A 23,048-nucleotide genomic window follows, 5' to 3' on the forward strand; every position below is an offset into this window, starting at 1 on the left:
CAATGAGTTGCGACAGTGATCTGGGAGACACATCGAGAGAGTAACAGGTTTGGGGGAGAAATGGCCAGTACATGGGCATGGTGTTTCAGGACTGTGCTCAGGGAAAGGGGGGGAGATGGGAGAGAAGGAGAAGATAAAAACAGACGACAGATAGAAAAGAGAGGGAAGAGAGAGCTGGCAAGCTGGACACAGTGGGAGCAGAAAGCAAAGTAGGTGAAGGGCGGACGAGGCGCGCAGGGCGAGCGGTCCTCCCGCCAGCAGGGGGCGCGCGCGCGCGCTGGGCCTCCCGCCCGCCGCGGGCCCCGCGCCCCTCCCACCCGCCGCCCCGCGCCTGCGCTTCCTGCCCCTCCTCGTCCGGGATGCTCCTGCCGCTGCTGCGGAGGAGCTGTTTCCCTTCCTCCTCTCCCGGCGGCGGCGGTAGCGCCGGCGGCAGCGGCTTGGGCGCGGGCGCGGGCAGCCAACCAGCGGCGCAGCTGCCGCGCGAAGCCCGCGGGCCGCCCGGAGCGCTCGAGCGGGCGGACGCCGAGCCCGGGGTCGACCCCAGGCGCGCGGCGGAGGCCGAGGGGGCGCCGGGGCCCGAGGCGCGCGGCCCGGGGGCGGGCGGCGGCGGGCGGCGGGCCGAGCGGGAGCCGTATGCGTGCATGGATCCGGGCGCCGCGCTGCAGAGGCGGGCAGGGGGCGGCGGCCTGGGCACGGGCTCCCCGGCGCTGTCGGGGGGCCAGGCCCGCCGGAGGAAGCAGCCCCCCAGGCCGGCCGACTTCAAGCTGCAGGTCATCATCATCGGCTCCCGCGGCGTGGGCAAGACCAGCCTGATGGAGCGCTTCACCGACGACACCTTCTGCGAGGCCTGCAAGTCCACCGTGGGTAAGGGCTCCGCGGCCGGGCGGGCCGGGGCCGGGGCCGGGCTCTCCTGCCGCCGGCCCTGCCTCCCCTCGGCTCCCAGGGCCCCAGCTGGTGCCCTTCGCAGTGTCGGCCTCGTTTCTCAGCGCGTCTCTGAGCTTTTCCTCTCCCACTGGCTGGTCTTGCCCGTGGTGGATGGGCCTGTCGGTGAGATCTGCGGGGAGGCGGAGGACCCCCAGAGCCGGACGGAGGGATGCAGTGTAGCTCCACGCAGACTCGCTCTTGCAGCCTCCTCTCGCGCGGCACAGACCCCTCGCGCCCTCCTGAGGTCCCGGTGGGAGCGGGTTACAGAGCGCAGGCGGCTCAGCGCCCCCTCCCGCACCCCCAAGGCGGTCATGAGGTGGGGTGATGCCTCGGTCCCGTCCCGCTCTCGGGCACAGTGCGAGCATCTCCACGGAAACTCTCGACCCGAGGAAGAGGTGGTGCGAGGTGGGCTGCAGGGGGACCGTGGAGTGAAGTTGAAGCTGCGCCCCGGCCAGAGGCCGGAGTGGTCACTATAGCGGATGCTGGTGCCTTAGCTGTACCGCGCGAGAGGTTTTCCCACCGTGAACCAAGGCTTAGTTTGGAAATTTGAACTCACTTTTACGATATGCAGGAATAATGAAGTTTAAGATTTCCTGTGGAGGATCTGTGGAGACTAGTAAGACTAAAACGACACTAAATCTCTAAGTGTAAATGCGGGGCACAGGGACTTGGGCTGAACTAGCTCATGACCTCGAATAACCCAGGGACAGAAGTGGAGATAAGTTATCCAGTACCACCCCGGTGGGTGAAGTGCAACAATGAGGTAAATACAGTGGCACTCCAGGTCAGGAAGCAGAATGCCCTGGGGACCCAAAATTGAAAGTGCAGGGAAATTTTTTTGATGACGTCAGATGTACAGGACTCGGCGTTGAGGTCTTTCACGTGGGTGTGGGGTAACAGTGATTTCTGTGGAAAGCCCCTTCAAAGCTGGAGGAACCACATAGCGCTGGTTCTTCAAAATAAAGGGTATTCACCTTCAGTGATAGGTGATGGGTGGTTTCCCCAGGGGATGTCCAAGAAACATTGAGTAGTCGTTAAATTTGAAATTCAGAATTAAAAGTATTCTGTATTCTTGTACATATATTTAGTATTGTAACCAATGCTAGTTCCAACGCAATACAATTTGGGATGGATTTGTTTTACATTACTGTAACAGAAAAGTAATTCCCAAATTTTGTATTGTCGTTTTGTTTGTGAGAATTTGTTTCCCTTCGTGTTTCTTTGGAATAGATCATTTTCTGTGTTCTCTATACCCTGTGTGTTTTTTTAAATGTTGGCCTTGGGACCATGCGTTAAAATTTAGTGGCATAACTATACCTGTTTCATATATTTAATCTTGGATCATCTAAAGTACAGGGACTTATTAAACCATCAAATGAGGGTTTATACTGTTACTGTAGTACCTGACTTATGAAATAGAATTAAAAGCAATTCAGAATTACCAATCTTTTATGGCTCCACATTTAAAATATATAAAAATGAGGGATAAGCCCAGCTGGTGTGGCTCAGTGGTTGAGCATCCACCCAGGAACCAAGAGGTCACCAGTTCTGTTCCCAGTCAGGGCACATGCCCAGGATTCTGGCTCCATCCCCAGTAGGGGGCATACAAGAGGCAGCCAATTGATATTTCTCATCAATTGTTTCTATCCCTCTCCCCCTCTCTCTAAAATCAACAAAAACACATTTTAAATAAATGAGGGATAATATACTCCGTGATGAAAAGAAATCAGCATAGGCACTAATAGGTGGCTAACAGGGCTTGGGTGGATAGAGGTGAGACAGGAGATGAGCAGAGGTGTACTTTAGAGGAAGGCAGAGAAGAGATGAAGGGTTTTCTAAGCTGGGGCCATAGTGGAGCAGCACCCCCATGTTCTGAGGAAGACTCACTAGGGAACGTCAGAAATGAATGCTTTGACGCCTGGATGCCATGCTGAAGAGGGTGGACCTTATTCTATAGCTACTGGAGTCTTGGCATGAAGACATTGAAATTAATTGGGCAGGATTCCAAAGGATACTTGGGAATGAGGAAGAAAGTGGCAGGCAAGGAGACCAGGCAATTTGTTCCTCTGTTCCCTTAACAATCATAAATACATACACTTACACATGCACATACCTCCCCTACCACTGCCCCTGTGAACTTCCTTATGTGCTTGGATTCTTGTCTTGCTCCTCCACACGTAGCCTGCAGTACTTAGCTTGATGCATGTTTATTAATTGTGGGAAGTTCAGAGAAAGGTGATAGTTTCTGTTCTGACCCAGAGTGTGAAGACACTTGAAGAGAGCTAATTAATCGCCCTTTAAACTCCGCTTCTGAGTTGCTTTCTCTTCCATTTATCAAATTACTTATTGAGCATTTACACTGTGTGTCAGGTGATAGGCTACCCACTGGGGACTGAGTTGTGAATAGGACAGTGATGGCAAACCTTTTGAGCTCAGCGTGTCAGCATTTTAAAAAACCGTAACTTAACTCTGGTGCCGTGTCACATAAAGAAATTTTTTGATATTTGCAACCAGAGTAAAACAAAGATTTATATTTTTGTTATTTATTTTATATATTTAAATGCCATTTAACAAAGAAAAATCAACCAAAAAAATGAGTTCGCATGTCATAGGTTCGCCATCACTGGAATAGGACATAATCTATCCAGATGTGGCCCAAGAGTCCTGGGAAATAAGATAATCCAGGTTGATAAGGGCAGCGGTAGAGATGTGTAGAGAATATTTGAGGGACATAGTGGTAGGATGAGGACTGATCAGGGGAAATTTCCTTCCCATTGGAATGCTGTAAGTATAAATTCATTCCTTGAGTTCCTTTAGAAAAATGCTATTTAAATATGGCGTTGGGTGTGGTGTAGAACCTGAATGCCTGCTGTCTGAGCAGTTCGCTCATAGGGCCTTCTGAGGCCAGTTTGTCGGCTTTCGTCTCCATGTAGTCAGCTCCACATAGAGAAGGAGTCTCTTCCACCGGAGCACTTTCCCTTACCCTGTCCAGACTTGCAGCTGTGGTCTGCTCGGACAGCAGAGTCTGGAGAAGACCGCGCGCCCCACAACAGGGGAAGAGCCTGAGCATGCACAGACCAAGGTGCCTGTGTAATGCAGAGGCTAGAAGAGACTGCCTCCAAAGTGCCTTTTAAAAGTGAATCAGGTTCCCCTGGACTTCCTATAAAAGGTCATTGTGGAAGGCCTTGGGGATTTTAAATAAGCTATTTTAAATGAGCAAAATGTTGATTTTTTTAAAAAAAATTATTAATCAAATCAGAAGTTGACTTGGTTTAAAGACACAAAATTCATCAGGGTATGAAAAGCTAAAAAGACTTTTTAATAATTGACTGTTCAATGGAAATTGTCTAAGTGAAGGATTATTTTCAAATGAGAGGCCCAGTGCACGAGTTCATGCACGGGTGGGGTCCCTCAGGGTGGCCTGCGGAGATCGGGCCCAGCCTCGGAGCCCTGCAGCCCTGTCTGACACCCCACCTTGGCCTGGCACCATCCCCTCACCTGCTCCACCATCCCGCCTGTGGGGCTATCAATTGAGTGGGCCCAGCTCCTTCAGCCACCACTGCTAGTCACCATCTTTCGGGTGATCGGCCCTCTCTTGCACCAGCCTTGGCTTGGTGCCTCCTGCTCACCTGCTCCACCATCCCACCGCAGTCCCACTGTCATGGGGACCGGCAGCGCCTCCACTGCCACCAGCTGCCAGTGCCACATCGCTGACGCCCACTATGTTCTGCGCCGCCTCCTGGTGGTCAGCACATGTCATAGCAAGTGGTCGAACTCCTGATTTCCCTGTCAAACTGCCTGAGGGGACAATTTGCATATTGTGCTTTTATTCTATAGGATAATACTTGGTATCTTGTATTTATGGAATTGAATTACTTAGTCTGATATAGCTAGCATATCAGACTTTTAAAAGTACAGTAGCAGCTTTTTAAAGTTTGAGAAATGGAAAAAAAACAACCCCAGTTGGCTGTAGAAATTCACAGCTATTAATATTAAAAAAATAATTATGTATTTGTCAACTTTTGTTTTATTCTATGCTACCTGTTAATTTTGTTTTGACTGAAATGGTTTTTGTTTTAACTGAAGTGGTTTTATCAGGCAACACCCACCCCCACTTCAAGAGCATTGCATTCTAGAAAAAACACTAGAGTAAGATTAAAGAGCCTGGGCTCATTATTTAGGGTTTGCCACTTGTGACTTTGGATAAGTAATTTAGTTGTCTTTACATATAAAATACAACATTCTTTTAGTAGTAGCTACAATTTGTTGAGTATTTACTATGTATCAGCAAAAGTACACTCTGTGATCCTCATAACAGTCCTGAAAGTTACCCCCATTTTACAGATAAGAAAGCAAAGTCTCAGAGAGAGAAACTTAGCCACTGTGGCACAACTGGTCAGCAAGTGGTCAGGGGCAGGGCTGCAAAGAGTTCTTTCTGTGTTCCTTAGCTTACTTTGAGATTTATATTTACTCTGCTTTGTGACGTTTCTGATGTATTAAAATCAGAATCATTAAGCCCTTTGCTGCTTATGTAATTTGTTCCTCCCACAACCTGTGAAGATAGTGATGCCATTGATCTATGGTATCCATGAAATTGACTTTCTGTATGCCCCTATCTTCACTTGTCACTTGCTTTCTGGATATTAAAATAATGCTCTAAGAATTGGATTCCTTACCTAAATATTCATTCATTTACATATCTTAAACCTACATATTTATAAAAATTTTCCAAAATTTCAACATTTTAGATAGAAAGTAGGAGTAGGGCCATCAAAACCAGAATTCTGGTTTTCCTGGGCAGTAAAATTTCCCCCAAAGTGCTGGAGACCAACATAGGGATTGCCAGGTCTTTTATTTTGCCAATAAAAACATTTAATAAAAATAAAAACAAATGCCAGTTAAAAAAAGAAAGATTTAAAATGAAGTTATCTCTCCCCAAATTAGGAAATTCAGAATATCCTAATTAAAAAGTTTTTTAAATTTAGTTCTGAGACCCTCCCTACTCTGTCTTCATTATTTTAATTTTGTAGCAGTGCGTGAAACTTCCCAGGCTGGTCCCTGAGAGTGGCTGGTCTTAGGGCTATACTGAAGCCCTGGTTTCACTCCATTGCTGGCAGTAGTCCCTGTGTTCTCTGTGAGAACGCATCTTCTTGAGTCCTTGTTGAGAGGAAGGTGCCTGCTCTGAAGTTGGGGAAACCTCGTGGTGCAGCTGGCTGCATGTTATCAGAACCAACAGTCAGACTGGAAGCCGAACTGAGGGGTCCAAGAAACAGGTGAATACAAATCCCTGGCAGAAATGGCTCTCTGTGGATCTGGCCTTGAACGTTAGGAGACATGATAGGTGAAATGCAGTTCATGAGTGTCTGGTCAACTTTATCTAGAAGCAGTGGAACCGCTGGTAAGGGACATTGATTACTCATACTTTATTCTGGAAACAGATTTTTAGAAAACCAAGAATGAACATCAACTGGATTCAGATTTTAAACTCTTTTAGTTTGCTCTTCTGTATTTATCTGTAGTCTTCCAAGCCATCGCTGATCTGCCTAAGTGTTTCACTTAAAAGAGAATTTGGGAAAGTTGTTGAGAATTCCCACTGCAAAAGCCCAACACTTCCCAGCCATAGTGATGTAACATGATGACTCAGGGAGATGTGAGTGTGAAAGGAACCAATGCGTCTTGGTTATTTAGTTCTTATACCAGCCTATGCTATGCATTGTGTGGTTAGGTTTATTTAATGAACTTAATGCAGTGGAGCTATCTTTCAAAGAAAGTATGGAAATGTATTGCAGTGGGGTTGTTTAGGTTGAATGAAAATCTATTTAAAGACCTGGCTCAAGTGCACTCAGCCTTTCCCTGTTCACTGGCACTGAAGAAAGGTTTCATTATGCATGACAGAGATCCAGATTCTTAGAGATTGCTTCTCTCCCTCCAGCCTGTGGAGCCAGCCAGGAGCAATCTGGTGCAGATCTTGGAACTGGCTTGAGGAGGCAGAGTTGGTTCTTGTGAGAGGTTCAAATTATTCTCCAGCCCTGGGTTTCACATACATTGTTCTAATTAAGTTTTTATTTGAATTTGTAAAGAAAACAGCTCTGTACAGTAGTCAGCAGATATTTTTGAGAGGCTGTTCATATTTATACAAGATGCCACTCTGCTAACCATTTATTGGATGCAACGCTAAGGCCTGCTCACCTGGCTTGTCCTTTTCAGAAGGGGTGAGTCATGGAAATAGTCATAATAAAACGTCAGAAAAGAGGTGAAGGGCTGTGCTGTTGCACTTCAGCAGAGGAAGAAATTGATTGTTCTCCTTTTGTTCTGTGGTCGCACATCTCTGACATTTGGAAAATATTTGGAAAACCAAAACTACAGACCTAAAATAGTGCCCTTAATTGAATGTGATTGTGGGGTTCTTTTGTTTGTTTTTTAAATGCTTTTCCTTTAAAATCAGAAAACACAGGCCTAACAGAACACTAGATTCCGTAGAAAACCTTTTCCCACCAAATCTGACAGCCTCCACTGCTTGGTTTCTGGTGCTTACATAATGCCTTCTTAGCTTACAAAACAACAACCTGCATTTCCACCTCAGGCAGAGTTAGGATGGAAATAGCTGATGAATAGAACTCTTCTGGTTTTCCAGGCTTAATTTAACACAGAAGCTTCAAACCCACTAACCCAGCTCTCGGGGAAGGAGCAGGCCCCTTCTAAATGAGGAGCGGTGGTGTTCTTGCATGCTGTCTCCCTCGCTGGCCTGCTACACAGCAGAACTCTGCTCTCTTGTTTACTGAAAAAGAATCACACACCTACCATCAAATTTTCACTTTTAATTTTTCACTTAAAAAGAAAAACACTTGGCCTTCTCTTTGGCCATTACTCACTGTAGGAGCTCCTGGGGTGGCAGCATATTGTGGGAAGAGTGTGGAGTTCAGAGGTGGGCCCAAAGTCCTGGATTTAAGTCCCAGCTCTACCACAGCTGGGTGACTTGAATTTCGTTTCCCTCATTTATAAAAGGAAGGGGAAAAAATAGGGCTTACACTCTTTTCCTATCTTTTGGTACAGGAGTGAGTGGAGATAAAATATCTTATGTACCTGGCCTAGAAAAGGCAATTATAAATGCCAGTTATGTTCCCTTCTCTTTCTAATTTATATTATAGGTGCAAAAATTCTGAAACACTCCAATAAATAATTCTTATCCTTTAGAGATGCATACTGAAATATACACAGGAGAATAGGAAATAAAATGTAAGGAGATGGCCTGTGTAAGGTACAAAATCTACTTGTATTTTTATGGACCCAACCTAAATAGTAGTAAAGTAAATATTTTTTACATAAGAATAAAATATTACTGATCTGCCATTTGATATCTGGGTTTTTGTTTTTAATTTTCCAGATTTTTCTCTCTTCTTCCCCTCCCCCCATCAAGAGGTCGAAATGACTGCTTTTTCTGATAAGGGTCCGTGAGCCAAAGAAGGCCTGCAGATGCAGGAGCAGTCTATCTAAGCCAGTCAGCATCCCTCATTTTTACTTTGCAATATTTCCCTAACAATGCAGAATTCTTTTTTAACATAGAATACATATTTATACCTCTCTTGCAGCCATACCCTCATTCACCAGGTGAGGCTGCACAGGGAGGAGCATAGCCTGAAGCCATTCAGCTCAGGTTCAGATCTGCTCTAATACCAGCTTGGTGACCTTAGGCAAGTAACTAACCTCTGATGTGTTTTCTCACCTGTAGAATGGGGACAGTGATAATATCTACCTCAAATTGTTAAGAGGGTATACTGCAGTGAGTTATGTACATCGAGTAAATGTAAAGCCTTTAGATTTGTACCTGAAACATAGTAAACACTTACTCTTTTTATTATAAAGGAATTAAACCCCTTTCTGTGAAATTGTTTTATACATGTACTAGAGGCCCAGTGCATGAAATTCGTGCACTCGGGGGAAGTCCCTCAGCCCAAACTGTGCCTTCTCGCAGTCTGGGAGCCCTTAAGGGTTGTCCGACTGACGGCTTATACATATTTAAGCCATCAGTCGGACATCCTTAGCGCTGCCGCAGAGGCAGGAGAGGCTCCTGCCACCGCCACTGCTCTCGCCAGCCATGAGCCCAGCGTCTGCCTCCTGGTGGCCAGTGCTATCATAGCAGCCGGTTGTTCCGCCTTTTGGCCGATTTGCATATTAGCCTTTTATTAAATAGGATGGTTCATGGAAATGGAACCACCCGCCTGTTCTGATGGGCTCCCAGGTGGTACACATACTCTGTTTCCCCAAGCCTCTTCTCTGATAACCTCAAGCTCTCTCTTCTGTCCCTACCTGATGTAGTTTGTGATGTCACAGTGTGTTCGTTCCAGCCAAGTGCAAGGCTGTCTCCTTATGCTCCTGCATATGTCAAGGGCAGGCACAGGGAGTCTTCACGTGCTGGAGTGGAGACATGTCAACCTGGAATGAAAGAGAGGCAGGTGTTCTTAAACTTAGGATAGACTTTTGATATCCTCAGGCCTGATAAGCATTTTTTAATGACATGCAATTAATTTACTATTTTAATGGTATCAACTTCTGAGAATGATCAGAATATTTTAGTTGTAGTACTTAGTTTCTATTTCATCGAAGACTCATAATAGTGAAAGTAGGAAAAGCCAGATAATCTATCTATCTATCTATCTATCTATCTATCCTATACTAATAAAAGAGAAAAATGGTAATTGGCGTACAACCGATACCTTTTTCATTGGCTAATCAGCGAGATATGCAAATTAACTGTCAGCCAAGATGGCGGCTGGCAGCCAGGCAGCTGAGAATAGGAGGCTTGGTTGCCCCAGCGATGGAGAAAGTCAAGGATCCCCGCAGCTGCAGGGCTCTGAGCTCCTGAAGCAACAACTCCAAAAGATACAATGTTTTAATTATAGAAGCTAAAAGATGGCGGTTAATTTGTATACTCAGGCTCCAAGCAGAGCGAAGCCAAACAGCCCTGAAGCAGCAGGGCAGAGAGGCCTCCCGGCCCCGGTGATCAGCGGAGCCGAGAGGCCTCCCGGCCCCGGTGATCAGCGGAGCCGAGAGGCCTCCCTGCCCCGAGATCAGCGGATCCGAGAGGCCTCCCGGCCCCGGTGATCTGCGGATCTGAGAGGCCTCCCGGCCCCGGTGATCAGCGGATCCGAGAGGCCTCCCGGCCCAGGTGATCAGCGGATCCGAGAGGCCTCCCGGCCCCGGTGATCTGTGGATCCGAGAGGCCTCCCGGCCCCGGTGATCAGTGGATCCGAGAGGCCTCCCGGCCCAGGTGATCAGCGGATCCGAGAGGCCTCCCGGCCCCGGTGATCAGTGGATCTGAGAGGCCTCCCGGCCCCAGTGGTCAGCGGATCCGAGAGGCCACCCGGCCCCAGTGATCAGCGGATCCGAGAGGCCTCCCGGCCCCAGTGATCAGCGGAGCCGAGAGGCCTCCCAGCCCCGGTGATCAGTGGATCCGAGAGGCCTCCCAGCCCCAGTGATCAGCGGATCCGAGAGGCCTCCCGGCCCCAGTGATCAGCGGAGCCGAGAGGCCTCCTGCCCCGGTGATCAGCTGAGAGGCCTCCTGGCCCCGGTGATCAGCGGAGCCGAGAGGCCTCCCAGCCCCGGTGATCAGCCGAGAGGCCTCCTGGCCCCGGTGATCAGCGGAGCCGAGAGGCCTCCCAGCCCCGGTGATCAGCCGAGAGGCCTCCTGGCCCCGGTGATCAGCGGAGCCGAGAGGCCTCCCAGCCCCGGTGATCAGCGGAGTCCAGAGGCCTCCCAGCCCCAGTGATCAGCGGAGTCCAGAGGCCTCCCGTCCCGGTGATCAGCGGAGTCCAGAGGCCTCCCAGCCCCGGTGATCAGCGGAGTCCAGAGGCCTCCCGGCCCGGTGATCAGCCGAGAGGCCTCCCAGCCCCGGTGATCAGTGGAGTCCAGAGGCCTCCCGGCCCCGTGACCAGCGGAGCAGAGAGGCCTCCCGCCCCGGTGATCAGCGGAGCTGAGAGGCCTCCGGGCCAGGGATCAGGGGAGCCGAGAGGCGTCCTGGTCCTGGGATCAGCGGAGCAGCGAGGCTTCCCAGCACCGGGATCAGTGTGACAGGGTGCGGAGCCCCAACCCTCTGATCGGCCCTGCTCTGTGCATGACAGGAGTGGCGCTGCAACCTCCCTATGGACCCTGCCTTGAGTGTGACAGGGGGTGGTGCCCCAACCCCCCAATCAGCCCTACCCTGAGCATGACTGAGGGTGGCATGGCAACCTCCCAATCCGCTCTGCTCTGTGCATGACAGGAGGCGGGGCCCCAACTCCCCAATCGGCCCTACCCTGAGCATGACTGAGGGTGGCATCGCAACCTCCCAATCTGCCCTGCTCTGTGCATGACAGGAGGCGGGGCCCCAACTCCCCAATGGGCCCTGCTCTGAGCCCAACCAGGGGTTACACCTAGGATTAGGCCTGCCCTCTGCCACCCGGGAGCAGGCCTAAACCAGCAGGTCCTTATCTCCTGATGGGTCCCAGACTGTGAGAGGGCACAGGCCAGGCTGAGGGACACTCCCCCCCACACACACACCCAGTGCACGAATTTCGTGCACCGGGCCCCTAGTATTAAATAATAGGAGTTCTCAAGTTCCGTGCTTTCAGTGCAGAAAGTGGAAGATGGTCTACTGACCTTTATGTGGTGCTTTCCTCTGGGAATTTCTGTTGTATTCTATTCTGGTAGATTGTGTTTAGACAGAAGACAGGCTTCACGGTCATGCGACTTGGCTTTTTTGTTTGTTTTGTTTTTCTTTTAATATTGATTTCAGAGGGAAAGGGAGAGAGAAAGAGAAACATCAATGATGAGAGAGAATCATTGATTGGCTGCCTCCTGCACACCCCTACTGGGGATCGAGCCTGCAACCCAGGCATGTGCCCTTGACTGGAATCAAACCTGTGACCCTTCAGTCCACAGGCAGACACTCTATCCACTGAGCCAAACTGGCTAGGGCACGATTTGTTTTTTTAATGATAAATTTACTTTATGTGACCTTTATGCATTTCTGAATTTATTTTCTTGCTTTCAGTGAAAATGCTAGACATGCTCTCCCTTGGTAGAAATATTACATCCAAAATTGGGCAACACTTTATAAGGTATATATCCTTGGAAGAAAAGCTATACAGATTTAAGATAGTTACTATAAAGTGGCATTAAAATTGCAACCATTATTTGAACTGAGACATATTTCAAAGTCTGAAATCCTTCAACTTCCTGAAAGTGTTAAGTAAGATGAAATCAGATCTTTGGCGGTGGGGCCGGGCAGAGAAGAAGAAGGAGGGGCTGCCTGTTCAGCTGGAGTTATAGGCATGGACCATGGTGTTGTTTTTGCTTTTTATTTTTTTAGCTTTTGCTGGAAAGGAATGTGCAGGAAGAAGCTTCTGTTTATTTTTTTATTTTCACTTTTGTAACTTCTGTGGCCCAGCAAAAAGAAATACACTAATGTTTTGGAAATGTTTTGCCTTAAGGGAGGGGAACTTAGAAATTTTATCAGCACTAAGTATACTAGTACAAATTCTTGATGCTGTTGCTAAGGTTTATGAAAGATGAACACAAAGAAAAAGGCAAATTTCAAAGTTAAGCTCTGTTCTTTAACAGCTTGATGTGGTGACTCTGGGTCATTTACAGAACGTTTCACACTCCTTTTTTCAAGCATTTGACTTTCATTTGTGGGCAGTGTTACAAATTTGAATCAGATATCTGCCACTGAACTAGCATGTGCTATGACCTTAATGCAAATCACCTTTTCCTCTCTCTGTTCTGTTTTCCTCTGCAAAATGAGGGTAATAGTTTATTCCTCGTTGGGCTGCTGCAGGATTCCATGTGTTGGATGTCAGGCACAGCATGTTTGACAAATGCACACTATTGTTGCTATTAAAGGTTATTGAGATTTAAAAAAAAAAAAAAAGAAGAAGACAACCTGGTCGGTAGCTCAATGGCTAGAGCAACGACCCGTGGACCAAAGGGTCTCAGGTTCAATTCCCAGTCAAGGGCATGTACTTACCTGGGTTGCAAGTTTGATCTCCAGCCTTGGTCAGGGTGCATGTGGGAAGCAACCAATCAATGTATCTCTCTCACATCAATGCTTCTCTCTCTCTCTCTCTCCTTCCTCTCTCTCTAAATTTAATAAAAGCATATCCTCGAGTGAGGGTTTAAAAAAAGAAAGAAAGGTAAGCTCCTGTTGTCAGAATAATCCACTTATTGGACCACTTCCCATCTAAGCAACTGAATAAATGGTTACCATTATTCCTGGGATGGCTGTATGTAGGGAGAGGACATGAGTATATTAAGACTGCCCCATCCTCTAAGGCAGTGGTTCTCAACCTCCCTAATGCCGCGACCCTTTAATACAGTTCCTCATGTTGTGGTGACCCCCAACCATAAAATTGTTTTCGTTGCTACTTCATAACTGTAATTTTGCTACTGTTATAAATCGTAATGTAAATATCTGATATGCAGGATGTATTTTCATTGTTACAAATTGAACATAATTAAAGCATAGTGATTAATCACAAAAACAATATGTAATTATATATGTGTTTTCCGATGGTCTTAGGCGACCCCTGTGAAAGGGTTATTTGACCCCCAAAGGGGTCGCGACCCACAGGTTGAGAACCCCTGCTCTAAAGATTTACATCAATCACAGGAATTGTAGGAATCCCACTGCTCTGCCCACCAGACACACTGAGGACAGTTGCCCTTTCTTTTTACTAAAGTGTTTTGTTTGGGCTTTAAAATCCTAAGTCCTGAACTTCCCTAATTTTTCCCCAAATAGCATAATTCCTCCTTACATATCCAGCATTTGATTACGGGAGGGGGTCCATTCATCAGATTTATTGAGTTGCCAGGCATTATCCTAGGCTTTCAGGAGTCAAAGACTGTGTCCTCAGAGGGGACATCAACAACAAAGAAGGAGCAGGTGGTAGGGCTAGAAAAGGGCTCAGGCCCAAGAACTGGGAACACATGAGGAGTTGAGGGTAAGGGGTGGGGCCATCATAAGGGTTCAGACAGGAATCACTAAGGACTTACATTCTGGGCAGACAAGGAGGCTCTCTAAGAGAGGACAGCAGAGAAAAGCATTTCTTTGCCAAGTACATGGGGTGTTTATTGATTAGGACGGTATGACTTAGCCCTTTGAGGGCAGGGACTGTCCTCATCAACTGATGGAGTAGTAGGACTGATCACTTCCTATTAGTCAAAAGGCCTATAGAAAACTGGGTTTTCAGCAAGTGCCATGGATGGAAATGAAGGTGCCCCCTTTTTGTCCCTGTTTGTTTATAAGCGTTGTTTGTAGTCCTTCCTCCTTAGTGAGGAGAAACTTCTCTGTGCCGACTTCTTCCAAACTAATACGAATGTTTAAGGCTTTAATGACTTGCTGCCTTTTATTAGGGATCTTTACCATTTCTATAGCATGCAGATATTGCAAATAGACAGCATTAAGAGATACTTTGACTTCATATAAGAAGGTTTTTAAGAATGTTTAGTTGTATGCTTTGATACAAGGATGTGTTTCTAAGCCTTAAATTGGAGTATGTTCCCAATCTTTGCAAGCCATCTAGTGTCTGTTAGATGTAAAGGATATCTCATCTAAGAGAGAGGACCATTTTAATCAGCTGTTCCTTTTATGGAGTTTTAGATTTAGCCCTGGGTATTTTTCTGTTGTTGTTAGTTCCTTTGTCGTTAATCTATTCACTAAAACTAGACAGTTTTCATTTTGGCTAAACAGATTATGAACCCTGTTCACTGTCATCTTTACTTTGTTTTCGTGTTAAAATTATGATAACATTACCACGTCTTGATTTTGAATATTTGTACATTTTCCTTCTATTTTATTTATTGAACTTTGTGGTTACAAAATAGTCCTAGTGTAGGACTGCTAAAATTGATAAATTTTCAAGTTGGCTGAAAAAGAGTGTCTGACATGTTCAGGCTCAGAGCAGTTCTTCACAGAGAATACAGCCTAATCAAAACAAAAATTATTTGCACTAGCTATTTGTTTAAAAGGATTCTTTTAGTTGATTTGAAGCAGAGCTCACAAGTGCAATAAAGTAGTAGCCACTGTGATATGTATTATAAAAGTTACAGTTCCCTTAACTAAAACTTAAAAAATAAAATTAACTGGCAATAAAAGTAAAACAATAGTAGTCATAACAAATATGAATTTGATTTGTAAACTGCCATCACAGAGTAACATAGTGGGGTCCCAACTTGATGCTAATGTAAGGAAGACTATTTGGTCTGTTTAAAACCAGAACATAGCAGATATCTCCAGGCTGTTTTTTGTGCCTTGTAGAATAACACTTTAAGCTACACTCTTCCCCTGTGGTTGAGCCATTAAGGAACCCTGAGGATACTGTTGATGAACAAACATGCTTTGTGTTTTAAGGTGGTTTCAGTGTCATTTGGCTCTGGAAAGCAAATTTATTCCAGAACTGAACGTGAAATTGAATTAACCAGGTTTCACTCGGTGACATTTGAAATTATATCTGGTGTAAGAGATTATGAATAGCTTTGTTTTCTTGTGACATTTTATATTCATGCAACTTCTCTGTATTGTACAGATGAGGGCTACTGCCCCACCTCTGCCCAGGGTTGTAAACATGTTTTTTGGTATTGCATTGGTGTCCACAGGGTGTTACTAATTATAAAAGTCAGTCATATGCCTTTCCCTTCACCTCAAGAACATCATCTGACATTGAAGTGCTGCATCAGTTCCCTGAAATGGAGAGCCTGGGAGGGGTCCCTGTTCTCTGTGGCCACATGGCACTCATGGGTAGATGTGTTCCCCCTGCTGTTGGAGGTCAGGCAGCATGAGCACCCTGGATCCTACAAAGCAGTCAAGAAGTAGTTCCTATAAAGAATATGTTTCTAGTTCTCAAATTTAGCCAGCATTCCTTTGGTTTACTTTTTTTAGTTTTGAAATAGTGTGAAAAATACTGTCTGAAATATTTAAGTTTTCTATAACTGAGATGGTAACCTACACAAATAAAAATTTGGTTTAAAAATCATCTGAATTGGAAAGGGACAGTGATACATGATGGTTTGCTTATTAATATTACAATAAATAAAAATTGTTAATTTTTATGTGTAAATTTAAAAAAATAATTCCTCTTCCATACTATTGACCATATAATAAAGAAGTGCTATTTCTATATTAACTAAATTTTCTGCAAATGCTAAAAGAATTTAATACAATAATTTGTAAGTTCAGAGTAAAGCTGTTTGAAATCAAGATTGTTTCCAGTGTTCTATATAAGAATTTTCACCCAGGTAACATTCTTTTAAATCCACTTATTAATATAATCATTAATTATAATTTTAAATGATTTTTATACTAAACTTACAGTAGTAATAAATTATAGTAATTAGAAATTAAAATTTTTTAATTATATTATGAATAGTAAATGCTACATAACTATTTAGGGTAAAACATAGCATAGGTTAACTTACAGTTGTGTATTGAAGTGTGGAATTACTGGGTGCTTACAGATACTGGCACGCTTCTGCTTTTCCCTTTTGAGAGTTGCTAATATCAGTTTTGTTTTTTGTTTTTCTAATAATGATATATTAAAATGTAAGTGGGATTATTTTTTTGACAAATTGCATCTTTTTTTCATTTTAATTTGTTTTATTTACAGGTGTTGATTTTAAAATAAAAACTGTAGAGCTAAGAGGAAAGAAAATTAGACTACAGATCTGGTAAGTGGAGAATCTGTACCCAGTAATTGCCATTCATGTTTAATAGTCCATACGCTTGTCTAATACAATTAACCATTTGAGCTGGTTTGTTCTCCTACTTTTCCTCTCCTTTGCTCATGTTTAAATAAGATGAACAGTGAGAGAGAATTTAGAAGAGTCTGCTTATTTCATATCCTATTTGCACATGGACAGTTATGCCGTTGTCTCTATTTTCAAATCATTTGACAAAACTGTAATCGCTAGAATGATTGCTGAAATGCTTGTCTTCATGTTTTTAAAGTTATTTTGTTTGATAGTATTCAAAGAAAGTTCAGTATGTTTCTGACCAGACTTGCAGTTTCAAGCCAGATAACCTCTAGAGTTCAGGGACTCTTCTTGGTGGCACAGTGTGAATAGCACTGTGGGACACACACACTCCTCTGGCCATATTGCTGATGCTACATGAAGTAAGCCCTCATTAATGTCAACTGGGAATGAATCCACAGCCCCTTTCTCACAATATAGCCGTATGAGAGACCAAACCAGCTGTGCTACTGCTGTGTTCAGCTCTAAGAGCTCTCTGCTGCTCTCAGCAGCCCACAGGGAGCATTAGGAAACCGATCTGTGGAGAGAGGATCAGGTCTGGTGTTGGTTTAAAAGTCACGGCTGAGCTGTTCTGAGAATGCCCTTTTGTTTTAACGACAGAGCTGCAGTGTACTCAGCTTACTAACTCCTCTCGGCAGGTCAACTTCAGCTCTGAGTGTTTGTCCACCATGTGTGTGTTTGCTTTCATCTGCGTTAATTGCTGCCTCATCTGTGGCATCATCGGTCACCTAATGCTTGAATGTTAGTGCCATGCCTTCATTCTTCATCCATGTCCCTGTCTGGGATACAGCTGCAGCCGAACCAGCATTGCTTGCCCATCGGAGGTGTCTGAGGTAATATCTTTATTTGGCCATCTGTGGCTATATAACCCACTTTAAGATGTTTTAACTTAATTATGAAACATTAACAGTCTTGCCTAAATACTCGATACCCCAAACAATGCATATTTCTTACTAGATTGGCCCATGATCTGAAAGGCAGCAAACTGTTTTGTGTCTTGTTGCCTATTTTTTTGAACTCTGGAAATGGCAACAAAGTATCTTTCACATGAGCTGCTGTTTTTAATTTTAAAAGCTCTTTAAGGTAAAGACCATCTTTAAAAGTATTTGGAGCATGTCCACCTGTGGGACCCACACCAGAGACACCTGATAGTCAGGGCCAGTGAAAGGACAGAGGCCTTGTTGTCAGTACACAGAATGTTCAAGGCCACTCTGTGCTTAGGCTAAGATACCATAAGCAGGTGCAAGGATACACACACAGTAATCCCACAGTATACTGCACATGCATGCCCTTCTGTAGCCAAAATATGAATGGTGTAACTATTGGCATGAAGTAATATATATTACTTCTTTGTCTCTGGAGTAATATACATGTTATATTATGTGAGCTAGGGAGAGACAGCTGAGAGCTGGTACTGCTACAATGAAAGGCTAAGAGCTTATAGAGAGCTCAGATATACCACCCAGTGTGCTGGGCAGAGGAGTGTGCTGGAGAGGGGAGAGACCAGAGAGGCTGGGAGAAGCTGCTGAGGCAGGGAGCTCAGGTACTATTGCTATGTAAAGCTATAGGTCTAGAGCAGGGGTGGGCAAACTTCTTGACTCGAGGGCCACAATGGGTTCTTAAACTGGACCGGAGGGCCGGAACAGAAGCATGGATGGAATGTTTGTGTGAACTAATATAAATTCAAAGTAAACATCATCACATAAAAGGGTACGGTCTTTTTTTTTTTAGTTTTATTCATTTCAAACGGGCAGGATCCGGCCCGCGGGCCGTAGTTTGCCCACGGCTGGTCTAGAGGCAGCTTGCGGTTGCTCGGAAGCTGCTGCAGACACAGAGGCTAATACTGCTGATGTGTGGGAAGATGTATCTAGGTGTATGTACAGCTGCCTGTTGTATGGACTGCTTAAAGAACTGTTTTGTCTGAAGGCTATGTGGCCACTGGCTTCTGCAATAACAACAACTCCTTATATAGCCACAGTTTCTCATGGCTTCTCCATCTACCACCCGGCGTCCAAGAAGGTCTAGTCCTTAGGTGGGGGCTCAGACCCAACACCTGTAACTAGTGAGCAGAGGATAAAGGTAGAACGTGGACTAAGTTCCCAACAGTTGGTTTAGCGAATAGAGTTTGAGAAGGAACCTGACTCTGGCATAGAATTTAGAAGAGTACATGGACTCAGAGCAGCAGTGCTGTGCAGTGCTCTTGCTGCCTCTGACACCACCTCTGTACATAGTGCCTGTAGGTGAGATACTTTTTGATGGAGATTGCCTCGCAAAGGAGATATAGCTAATTGTAGAATGTCTGTGAAGCTTGCTTAGTGGATGGCAGCAGTGTCTAAATGATGGCATGATTAAAATATATGTTGATTAATGTATTAATACTTTAGTTTTCATCTCAGGCAGTAGTAATCTGTTTTGGAATGTGTCCAAATGCCCTGCGCCCCCTGGAGCTCTGCTCACTGAGTCTGTGCTGGTGACATTGGATACTTCTGGATCTCTCTCCAGTGGCTTTGTACCTAATGTAGGTGGGCCTTGCCTTATGAATCCCAGTCCATGGGGAAAGGTGTGATAGTGCAGTTCCAAGAAATGCACAGGGCACCCCAAAAGCACTTCTCTCTTGGGTGTAAAAGCATTTCCCCAAATAACTCCTTCTCTGCTTCTTCACTCTTCACTCCTCAGACTTAGTTCTCAAAATTTTCAAAACTGTACCACATTGGTGAAGAATGTAACTGAGAGGAAAAGCAAGATTCACTGAATCTATTGAAAGGATGATTGCAAGTTTTCTATGGGGAATACCCCAGTGATTCAGTTAGGAAGTAGGACTTATCTTTTCCTAAAGGAAAAGAAGTTATTGTTATCCGGTAGGTAGAAAGGAAGCAATGGAGTCCTGGTTCATTACTTAAAGGAACGTGGCTTATTTTGGTGTCAGCAGCAGCCCTTGTGCTGTTGCTGCTGTAATCTGCTTTGTCAAGGACATGTTGTCGTCACTTTACTGTCACAGGTTGAGGGCATAGGAGGATCTGGTATGGTTGGAAGGAGCTTTTCAGAGAGGCTGCTAATAATAGCCCTGCTCTGATTTTGTACACTGTCAGTCCCCACAAGCACTGCCAGTCGGCCTTCACAGAGAGGTGTTGTCAGAAGAAATGCATTTTTTTCTTGATGATGTCTGAATATAGTCCATCTAAGAAAATGTTATTTACTGTAGATTCTTGAAGGTTTAAAGTACCCAAAGCTACAGATGTCATTGTTACATTTTTAGGTCACATTTTTCAGTTCCTTGATTTATCTAGGGCAGGGGTGGGCAAACTTTTTGACTCGAGGGCCACAGTGGGTTGTTAAACTGGACCGGAGGGCTGGAACAAAAGCATGGATGGAGTGTTTGTGTGAACTAATATAAATTCAAAGTAAACATCATTACATAAAAGGGTACGGTCTTTTTTTTTTTAGTTTTATTCATTTCAAACGGGCTGGATCCGGCCCGCAGGCCGTAGTTTGTCCACGGCTGATCTAGGGTTAGAAAATCAACAAACTGATTTTCACATCTCTGTACTTAGAGTGTTTCTACATATATGTATACTAGTGACCTGGTGCACAGATTTGTGCACATTGAAAGGAAATTAATTAGAAGGTGGCCATCGGGGCGGGACTGGGTGAAATGGGCCGGACATGCCCTGGAGCCAACCTCCCACAGTCCCTCCTTGGCATCTGTGGAGTGAGTGGAGTCCCCCCGGTTCTTAGACATCCCCCGAGGGGTCCCAGAGTGTGAGAGGGCACTCTGTAAAGTTGCTGTCGTACAGGGTGTGGAATGCAAACACAGGTGTGCAGTAAACCAGCAACAACATAACCCATGGCCGAAGGTGGAATCGCATAGCCCTGCAAGGAATCGGCTCCCTCCTCTCTGGTTTCAGAGTGCATCACCTGAGAATCGCTGCTGCCAAGTCACTGCACCTTGGCAGTTCCTGTGTTGAGCATCTGCCCCCTGGTGGTCAGTGCACACCATAGCAACCAGTCGGACAGTCGGACACTTAGCATATTAGCCATATATACTCTCCCCCCCCCCTCTCTCTCTCTCTCTCTCTCTCTCTCTCTCTCTCTCTCTCTCTACCTGGTGCACGAATTCGTGCACAGGTGGAGTCCAACTGTCCTGATGGGGGCCCATCAGGCCAGATGGTGGTGGTGGTAGGGTGCCATGGGGAGGTTGGCCGGACTGCCCGCCCCCGTTCAGGGTTGGGGGGTCCGATCAGGGTTGGGGCTAGCTGGAAGGAGGGCAGCTCCCTCTGTGGTTGGTGTGATTCTCTTAATTTGACCTCTACTTTCTGAGACTGAACCTGGGTTTTCCCATCACTTCTTGACTTCATTTGTGTGCGCTCACTCGGACGTTTAGCGCTCCTGTTTTTGAGCTGCTGTGTTGGTTACTGCCTCCTTCCCCCGTCCCTTTCTCCTTCCATTACCTTCCTCCTTCCCCATTTCCTCAGCCAGGTTTGCTAAGTCAGTAGGTGACTCAAGCTGAAGGTTGACTCACTAATCAAATCAGTGGGAATTTATTAATTTGGCTCACGAAAAGGCTCACAATAAAGATGTTCGGGGCTGATCAGGGGCCGGGCCGGCCAGGAGGGGGCATGGCCGATTGGGCCTGAAGGATCAGGCTGGTTGGCTGCCACAGTGCATGTCATAGTCACTGGTCGTTCCGGCAGTTCTGGTCACTCCACCGTAACGGTCACTGGGCTTTTAGATAGATAGATAGATAGATAGATAGATAGATAGATAGATAGATAGATAGATAAAAGCTTAAAGTATAACTAAAATGAAAATGTTTCTGCTAGAATATAGTTTCATGCATTTACATCCAAATGCTATCCTGGAAGTTAAACATGGTGACTTAGAGTCATTGTGTTGAAATGGACTTGACCATGATATTTGTCTCCTACTTTAGGCAAACCCAGAATTAAAATGCTTTGTGTAGGGGCCCCTCATTCTGTCATTGTGCCAGTCTCCACTGTTGGGGAGTTTGGTGTTCACCAGCGTTCTTCTATTAACGCCAAACTCCTTTCCTTTCGTTCTGTGCTTAGAAGAGGAAGAGCATTTCACATACTGAAATTGGTTCCTGCCTTTCATGTTAGTAATTGTGTCATTTTACTAGCTATATTAAATATTACAGATGAGAATTTTTTGAATTTTTAAAACATCATTGTATTACCAAATTGGGGAAACAGAATTTAGGAATTTTTTTAATTTATACCAAAAGCAGAGAGAGAAATAATAGTAATATCACATGCTAACTATAGTAAATGATGATTTGGCTGGCATTAGTAATCTGCAAATCTCTACTAATCAGTTCTTGTCATTACAGCAACAATTTGGGTTCATGGTGATAAAGAGGGGAAAATACTAGGATTCTGCATCTTTATAGAAAGATAAAAGCATGATCAGATTGGTTACCTTATTTAATTTTTGAAAAGGGAGACTTGTGTAGGTTTTTTTGGTGCTGGTACATAGTAGGTACTTAAATACTTGAACTGAATTAAACTTTCTACATTTTAAACATGTAAGGTTTTGGTCAGCACATGTTTATTGACAGCCGCTCTGAGTCAAACACCCTACTGGGCCCTGGTGGATGGAAACAGACCAGTCCTGTCCCTTGTGGGCCTTCAGTCAAGGACAGCATGGGATTCTTGTGTCCTCTGGAACAAAGCAAATGGCTTTGTTTTTTATGTGAAATGAATTTGCCAGCGAGTTTTGTTTGCTTGGCATAACATCAGAAATGTGAACTAATCGGTGGTGAGTTCAATCTGAATGAAGCCATAAATTATAGCCACTGCCAAGGGGTATTTTAGGGACACAGTCCCCACAAGTTGCACCTCGACCAGGAAAACGTTGCACACACTCTCCCACTAAGACACGCACTGTCATGCTACAAGCTTTGAATAGCCTTGCAGTGAGGAACCTTGTTGTTACTCTATTGCCCAGCTTACTCCCCTGTGACCCACCGTGGCCCCTGGGCATATGCCAGCAGTTATGCTTTGGGGAAAGCTAAATTATAGATCATCTTTAGAGACATTGTTTCCCCGATCAGAAGCCCTGCTCTGCTGAGCCACATTTGTCTCAAGCAGTTTCTTGGCTTCTTAGATGGAAAAACTAGGTCACAGCCAGCTTCTATACACTACTAGCGTGCTTATGTCCTTCTTCACGTTGAAGTGCCAAATTTCAGGAGAATAAATAGTTCTTAGGTTTCAAAGTAGCAGTCAGAGAATAATGAACATTACTGTAATTGTAAACCTATTTGGTAACTCCCCTCTCTTTCCCTTTGACCACTTATTCTGTTTAAAAGGATTCTGTAGCATTTT

At 45.2% G+C, this 23,048-nt stretch overlaps 1 protein-coding gene across 2 annotated transcripts in view; it reads left to right on the forward strand.

Moving 5' to 3' along the window:
• Positions 1 to 324: 324 nt before the first annotated feature.
• The window catches only part of RAB12 (RAB12, member RAS oncogene family), a 29,044-nt gene continuing 6,320 nt past the window's right edge, over positions 325 to 23,048 (forward strand). Inside the window, exons 1-2 of one of the 2 annotated variants that reach the window (XM_059706602.1) lie at positions 325 to 864; positions 16,563 to 16,623. In XM_059706602.1, the coding sequence (XP_059562585.1) occupies positions 360 to 864; positions 16,563 to 16,623 (566 nt within the window). In that variant the 5' untranslated portion in view covers positions 325 to 359. The remainder of the gene's footprint in view (positions 865 to 16,562; positions 16,624 to 23,048) is intronic. The other variant, XM_059706601.1, reaches the window with a different exon arrangement.

Source organism: Myotis daubentonii, chromosome 8 (assembly GCF_963259705.1).
Source record: "Myotis daubentonii chromosome 8, mMyoDau2.1, whole genome shotgun sequence".
Classification (NCBI taxonomy): domain Eukaryota; kingdom Metazoa; phylum Chordata; class Mammalia; order Chiroptera; family Vespertilionidae; genus Myotis; species Myotis daubentonii.